General features: G+C 43.1%; 1 protein-coding gene across 1 annotated transcript in view; it reads left to right on the top strand.

Annotated features, from left to right (window-relative positions):
- The first annotated feature begins 211 nt into the window (after positions 1–211).
- Positions 212–8,506, top strand: part of VPS50 (VPS50 subunit of EARP/GARPII complex) — a 135,431-nt gene continuing 127,136 nt past the window's right edge. Inside the window, exons 1-2 of the mRNA XM_072412872.1 lie at positions 212–365; positions 4,958–5,026. Coding sequence (XP_072268973.1) covers positions 333–365; positions 4,958–5,026 — 102 coding nt within the window. The 5' untranslated portion in view covers positions 212–332. The remainder of the gene's footprint in view (positions 366–4,957; positions 5,027–8,506) is intronic.

Consider the following 8,506-nt stretch of genomic DNA (forward strand, 5'->3'; position numbering starts at 1 on the left):
GCCTGGTGTTGTCCCTAGGTAGCACAGTCAGCAGCCAACACAAACACACAGTGAGCTTAATTGCTATCATCAGTCTAAAACTACGCCCCCTCCTACCACCCACTGACCAATCACAACCAGAACTTCGGCTGCTCACGTCTCCCTGACGTTAGAACACTGAGCACGCCGGGAAATGTAGTTTTCTCTCCAATGGAATCTTTCGTCACGTGACAGCCCTGACCTCCTGTCAGCTATCACGTGATGGGCAGTATGGCTTCCTTGTGTGCCAGGGAGACCGGCCGCCGCTGCTGCTAACCGGAAAATCAGGCTGTAAGACCGGGAGAGGCTTGGACATGCAGAAGATTAAGTCTCTGATGACCCGACAGGTGAGGAGGGGCCCTATATGTGAATATAGGGGAGAGGGGCGTCACTTGCATGAAGAGCACCTGTCAGGGGTGCACAGGGATGACAGATCAGTTTTGTCAGCAGCAGAAATCTCCAGGGACCGGGAATATCACCGGGGGGCAGGGGTGTGAGATAAACATGGCTACCACTAAGGGTGAGGGATGACAGGTCCTCTTGGTTAATGGATTCCATAGTAAATTAGGATGGTGGCTGTGCTGGAGGTATAAAGAGACCCTGTCATGGTGAGGTAGCAGCGGGGATCTACTAGGCCGGGGATCCACAACCTATGGCAGGCAGATTGTTATTTTTAGTGGCTTCCAGAAGATTGTCATGTGACCGGCCCATCGGAGGACCCTCTGCTGGGTCATTACAGAGCCCGGCCCGCCCACTTGTGCCCTCACAGCACCCATCTCCATGACAATTCATAGATGCCCGGAATAGGGGTACCACCCTCCCGCCAGTACCGGCAGCCATAAAGATACCCCCCACCCCCCGCGTTCATCTGACTCATTGTCATGTGACCGGCCCATCGGAGGATCCTCTGTTGGGTCATTACAGAGCCCAGCCTGCCATATTGTGCCCTCACAGCACCCATCTCCATGACGATTCATAGATGCCCGGCATAGGGGTGCCACCCTCTTCCCAGTGCCCGCAGCCATAAAGATACCCCCCACCCCCCCGCGTTCATCTGACTCATTGTCATGTGACTGGCCCATCGGAGGATCCTCTGCTGGGTCATTACAAATCCCAGCCCGCCCACTTGTGCCCTCAGAGCACCCATCTCTATGATGATTCGTATATGCTCGGCATAGGGGTGCCACCCTCCTCCCAGTACCGGCAGCCATAAAGATCCCCCCACCCCCGCCTGTGTTCATCTGATGGGGCTGATCTGAGCGGTGAAGGGCCAGAAATTTTGTACACTAGTTGTCTTTAAATTGAACCTTATTCTGGAAATGGTTGCCTACCCCGTGTTGTATACTGCATCCATTGCAGAGACCTAAAGTGAAACTTTCCTTTAAAAACAATGTGAGCAGACTGGTTATGCATGGGGGAAGGGGCAGGCGATGTCTCCTAATAAAACAAACCAACCTGCCTATTTGGAATATTTTGAATAATGTTCACTGAGCTGCGCAGCTGTGTTCTCCCCGGCTCCTTTTATCTGGGTGCACCACCCAGCACTTTTTAAAACCACCCGGGTGTATTCGGGGCACTTGATACAATACAGTCACGCTGCAAAATTATGGAAATGATACAAAGGTGGTGGAAAAATGAGACATACTATGTGAGTGGTTAGAGAGCTGGCGGAATTTTAGGGAATATTGGATTCTCATGGCAACAACAACTGGAAACACTAAACTTGTCATGTGTTGCCCCGCCCACTTTTTGCCCACCCACCTAGAGCTTGCACTGGAAGAGAAAGAAGATGTCAGCACCCTGGGAGGGAGCGGGGTCAGGTGAATAATGTGGGGTATAGTTCTGCTTGAAATGGAACTTTTTTTTTAGCTCCTGGGTGTTCTGGTGATTTTATTTTGTATCCTGATGTCATAGTGGCACCATCAGATATTTTTTCCAAAGCCTCCTCCCCCTATTTTGGGTTGTGCTGAGCCTCGGAGCCTATAAAACCAATGACGGTGCTAATATTTCTGGCACTTCCTGAAAACGCTAATTCTCTGGCATACCTTGATGCTGGGAATGAATGAACTCCTGCATGTATGCATAGAAGTTGCAGCCTTGTCTTCTTCCTTTCAGAAGGCTAATTAGAAAAGATTGACAAGAGTCAGAGATGAGGAAAATATACACAGCGGTCAGCAGGACAGCCAGGCGGTCAGCATCATTAGAAGAAGAAGGGGCTCACCAATGGAAGCGTTCCTTTTTTAGATCATGGGTCCAGTGTCCAGAATTTTTTTTAAGTTGGGTGGGAAGAAGCAAGAAGGGGTGTCAGCCCCTGTATTGTGATCCAACTATTCAGTAGCCACCCAAAAACAGCAGGGTGGTTACTGAAAAATGCTGGGTGGTGGAGCCGGGGAGAACATTGTATTGTGTCACATAAACCATTTTTAAAAGTCATTTTCTTATTTAGATTTTACTTCCACTTTTTGGCTTTGTTTTCAAAGGCAATGGAGTCCAGTGTTCTCCCCGGCCACTTTTAGCTGAGCGCACCACCCAGCACTTTTCATTAACCACCCGGCTGTTTTGGGGACCACCACATTATTTTTACATTACGTGATTACATTCTAGGAAACATGGGACACTAGGAAGCTGAGACAGTTCAGGCATACAGAAAGGCCATGGAAAAGCAGAGCTTATTAAGAGGACGAGCATTACAAACTTGGAGCAAAGTATATAGGGGGGCAGTAGAAAGCGGGCACAATTACAGGGGTTTCCATATACCTAGGTACAAACAACTGGCACAAACAAAATTGTCAGGTGCTGCCTTGCCCACTTTTTGCCCACTTGACTATTTCTGAGAATAACTACTAACCCCATAGTGCTTTCAATTGCCATCTCTGCACCAGTTAGGTCCGCTGGGTAATTCTGCACCCCCTTAAATTGTTAGGCAGCGTTACATAATTTTTGGACATAAGGTCTAATATATATTTAACACTATAAAACACATTAAATTTAGGCAGCACGGTGGCTCAGTGGTTAGCACTCCGGCCCTTGCAACGCTAAGTCACAGTCAGGTTCGAATCTCAGCCAGGACACTATCTGCATGGAGTTTGTAGGTTCTCCTTGTGTTTATGTGGGTTTTCTCCGGGTACTCTGGTTTCCTCCAACATTACAAAAACATGCAGTTAGGTTAATTGGCTTCCCCCCAAATTGCCCTTATACTGTGGTAATGACATATGACTATGGTAGGGACGTTAGATTGTGAACTGCTTTGAGGGACAGCTAGTCACATGACTATGGACTTTGTACAGCCCTGCATAATATGTCGGCACTATATAAATACTGTGTAAAAATTATAATAGAATAGGGAAGGCTTAGGGTCCTTGTTAGGATTGCATCTTCATAATTTTTTTCCACGGAATCTGACGTTTGGCTTTCTTTTAAAACGTTACAGCCATTGACTGGGAGAAAGTTTGCATTATATGTGCTGTGCAAGTACAGCACAAAAGTTTGCTAGGACTAATTGAGATATTTTTAATTTTTTAATTAGTGAGTTAATAAAGCAGAAGATTCACAGTAGGTTATCCAGTCTTCTAGCTAATCACCTCCCTGTAGTCACCTCCTGGATTCTGGCTTTATAGGTTGGCATTGCTGATAATTATTTCAGAACAGCCAGATTGTCTCCAGAATTCGCTTCTTTCATAGACAGTCGTGTGAAGTCTGGTCCAGATGGTCACGGTGCTGTCAGAAACATTTCCAGCAAAGGACACCGACTGTTTCCAGTCCAAGATGGTCAGAGATTGCACCTGCGCAGGAATTATTGGCATTTCCTTTGTTGATGTCCCCAGTTGCGGTTGACAAAAAAACGAATCTTCATAATTAACAGCTCTAAAATTGAACCGCTGCTACTAATGGACAGATGATTTGATCTGTTTGGACATTGCCATCCTAATCTTTTTAGCAGAAGCATGTTTGAATAGTGTATGAAATGTCAGTTTTACAGGTGGCTTGCACTTCTAGCAAGTTTAAATTATTGAGGTTAAGGGGGTCAACTAATATTAAAGCTTAATCTCAACAATTAATTGTTTCTAAACAAAAATGTCCCCAGGTAATAAACAAAATGAAACAAAAAACCCTGGCTGGAATTATTTTATTTTACTTTAAATTTTTTCTTCTGCAGTACTCCTTTTTCAGCCCTCCAGGTGAAATGACATCCAGTCTCATTCATTTCCAAAGAATGGGGACCTGGGGGTCATGGCATCACCAGGGTCCTCCTAATTTATATTCTCCTTAATAAAATTGATAGTGACCTTTGCTTATAAAGCAACAACTTCAGCACTGCATTCATAGCATATTTATGCATAGTGCTGCTCTCAGCATTTTCGAGGACCACCACCAACTAGAGAGGATTTGGTGGGGGAACCTCTGGCCATGGGGAATCCTATAGTAGGAGTTTAAACCTACAGCTAAACATACTGACTGGAACCACTGCCTTCATTTACTGCTATCTGCATCTCTGATTGCATTTTTATTTCAGGTTTTGCTATCTGTGTGCTAGATAAAGATATTTTCCCCTAACTTTTTCTGTGTCTATCACCCTTCAGTAAGGACACGGAACGCAGTAAAATCTGGGCAGAGGTTCTAATCTATACCATGCTAGAAAATGTTTTTTATGGCTGTCTGTGTTTCCAGGTAGGGGATTCATGTATAAAACCTTATTATAGTAAGCAGAGCTTTCCACTTTCCCAGCATGTCCAGCCCAGGGTTGAATATTTTGCAACAGGGGAAAGATGAAGAGTTTCTCGAAAACCATAGAGGCAGAAGGGCCATTGCTGGGCTGATTTTAGGATGAATATGTTGCAAGTAAATGTTTATTGCATTATTTCAAGTTCATTCCATCCTGTGTTTTAATGGACTGATATAGGAACTTCATAATACTTAAATTTTATTTGATTTTTTTTAGGGTCTGAAAAGTCCACAAGACAGCGTCCATGATCTTAGTCCAGTTGAGAACTTCAGACTACCGTCCAAGGTATGGTTCATGTTCTATGTTGTCCTTTATACCAAATACCTTTATATATGAGCAATAATAAATGAAGGTGGCACTTATACTATAATAATGGCCCACAATAGACAGAGAGTCAAAGAAACTTTTATTTCCAATGGCTGGGCACTGGGGCATACAGACTGCTGCAGAGACACTCACCAACCCACTCGCTGGAAGTTTGATCTGATTTTGGGAGGATAGGGTGGGATTTTTATTTATGGTGTTAGATTTTAAAAGATGGTGAACCTGAAACAGGGAAGATTTAGAGTTTTAGATGTTAGCACTCTGGCCTTTGCAGCACTGGGTCCCAGGTTTGAATCTCAGCCAGGACACTATCTGCATGGAGTTTGCAGGTTCTCCTGTGTTTGTGTGGGTTTCCTCCGGGTACTCCAGTTTCCTCCCACATTCTAAAAACATGCAGTTAGGTTATTTGGCTTCTCCCCAACATTGACTTTAGACTGTAATAAAGACCGAGGTAGGGACATTAGATTGTGAACTTCTTTGAGGGACAGCTAGTCACATGATTATGGACTTTGTACATCGCTGTGTAGTATGTCAGCACGATATAAATACTGGCTAATAATAATTATATGAATGAAACTATTAATCAGTAATTTCAACCTATTCTACAATATTGCTGTGTTCCTTGCTGGGATTTATTAATGGGTTCTGGTGATAAGACTTTACAAAAAAAGTTTAGTACTTTAGTGCTGGGTATTATTTTTCACATTTTGGTCAGCTTTACAGACCTTCAGACAACTCCTGTTTTTTTTTACCCTTCCATCCAAGTTCAATACATAAAAGTCGCCTTTGGCTTCGCATAGCACCACTTAATGATAATAGCAGAGCTGCTAGAGTAAATAGTATTTTCAGTCTCATTCTAGCCGGCGCTCGTAATTACTAACCGTCACACGGATGCCATCATACGATATTCAAGTTCCATCTGCTGCTTGTGCCGCCTGGAGAAAACCAAGGAAGTTCTGTGCAGTTAATTAAACAAGAGTGTTTTTTTCCCCTTTTCGCAATGAGAATGCAGTTGCTGTGTACTTGCTTTTAAAACCTGTATCAGCCTGCAGTAAAGATCGGTATTATTCAGCATCTGGGTTTTTTCTCACTTTTTTTAAATAATTAACCATGGCTGATTTTTAATTAGAGTGGACTTTGTAATGGGGAGATAAGTTTAGAGGAAATTAAGCAGAATGTTTTAGCCTAAAGCTTTTTTTTTTTAAATACTGTACATTGTGACACCTGATGCTGGTATTCAGTAGCATGTATGTTATATCATGCATTGATGCGGAAATTGTCCAAAAAAAAAATAAAATTGTTGCCTTGAGGCGGTGGTGATTGCACATTGCATGGCCTTGGTGTTATTATTACTATCTTCTGTTTATGTGCCTGCAGATGACAAATCTGCATATATAACAATTGAAGAATATGACACAGGAGGGAAATAAGATCATATGCAATACAGCAGTGTTTCTCCACCAGGGTTCCGCAATGAGCAATTTGCACCTCTCAGGTCAGTTTAAGTGACTTTTTGGCTATCTGTAAGGGTGACATTCTTCCCAATGGCCAGCAATGTAAGAGGCATTCTTCCCACTGACCACCACACTAATATACTGTAAGGTGTGGATATAGTAATTATAGGGGGGTTCCCTGAGGACCTGAAGGTTATTTGAAGTATTTCCCCATGTTAAAAAGTTTAAGAAACAAAGTCAGTAGTTCTTATCCACATGATACAAAACTATATCGGTTTTGGCTTTAGATCTTGCACAAAGATGAACACTAATTCACTTCCTCAGTGTTCTCCCCAGCCTCCTTTATCTGGGTGCACTGCCCGGCACTTTTCAGTAGCCACCTGTCTGTCATCAGACAACCACAGGTCAGGCTTTGCAAAGAGATAGATGTCTGTGAGTACCGCAGCCTGCTAGCTCTTCTGTCAGCATTCACTGTAAGCGTGCTTTTACAAGGAGTTATCAACATGCTGAGAAGGAGGGTCACAGACCTGCAGTCCAAATCAGGAACAGTTTGCTGCTTACAGGATAGCCCTGGTATACCAAATTGTAGGTTTATTTTATAAGGCTTAGTTTACGTGAGCTGTTTAACTGCTTCACTTCTTGGTTCACTTTGGAACAAATGGTTCTGTTTTTTTTTTCATCTTTCACAGGCAGTAGAAGTTGGCTGCATTGCTGCATGTTTTTTTTTTCAGATGCATGCAAGGTTCAAGAAAGGTTTGCTACCCCAGCCATCTCTATAGATTTTATTTGAATTGTCACTTGTCACATCATTTGTAATCTTTTTTTTTTTTTCCTATGCAGTTTCAAATTCAAATGTAAAAATCCACACCTCCTGTTACCACTCCTGGGTCCTGTTGGTTGCAGTACTATATGGGTTACTCTATACCTAGGTACAAACAGCTGGGGGCATTTGTCAGGTGTTGCCTCGTCTACTTTTTGATCACCCTGAGCTTCACCCCACCTGACTAAAAAATTTTCTGAGAAGGACTACTAACCCCAAGGTGCTTTCATTTGCCATCTCTGCACCAATTATGTCTGCTGGGTATTTCTGCACCCCTTGCTTACCTGTTGGTCATAAACTGTTAGGCAGCTCCACTGTCTAATAGAGGGGGTGAAAGAACAGAATGAATCATGTAAGTGTTATGACAGCTCTGGTTAAATTTTGCATAGTAGCCCAACATTTTGGGGGTAACTGGGCACATCTTTAGGCACCTGGATGTGTCTACATTACTGCCCTTTATTGAGCTTGCTATACTGATTGTTTCATCCTTGATATGATAATTGCACTGGATACTTTGGTTATTTAGGGATCACTGTTCTTCCCAGACTTTTTTAGCTGGGTGCACCTCCCGGCACTTTTCAGTAGCCATCTGGCTGTTTTTAAAAATTTGGGTCACGGTACAGGGGCAGCCACCTGCCTTCAACTTCTTACCACCGAGCTTGTAAAATTCTGGGGAGAACATTGAAGATGGCAAGGGGTACAGCAAATCTCATCACAGAGAATAAGCTTCTAATTATACAGAAAGCAGAACATTTTACTTTTTGATAGATATTTCGGGAAGAGCTGTGATGTTCCTTATCAATTCCTGGTAACTCCTTTAGCTGACCTCGCAGACACCGCTTTTGTTTTATGCTCTTCCCTAACTGCTTATACTCTTTTTATTTTATTGTGCTAAGAAGAATGTTCAGAGATGCGATGAGTTTAATACTCATTTTTCGTATATATTTTATGTTCCGTGAAACCTTTTTTTATGAGCCTTTATTTTTAGGCACACTGTGCAGCTTTTACATTATAGCCAGAGCTGCGGATGATAGCAGATTCTATAGGCTCGTCTCTGGAGGAAAAATTTTTCTTTTACCCGGAGCTTTTTGTGCCTAAACTAAGTACTACCGTGTTTCCCCGATGATAAGGCAGGGCCATCAAATAAGACAGCCCCCCCTTTTTAGG

This window comes from Pyxicephalus adspersus, chromosome 5 (genome assembly GCF_032062135.1).
Source record: "Pyxicephalus adspersus chromosome 5, UCB_Pads_2.0, whole genome shotgun sequence".
Lineage (NCBI taxonomy): Eukaryota > Metazoa > Chordata > Amphibia > Anura > Pyxicephalidae > Pyxicephalus > Pyxicephalus adspersus.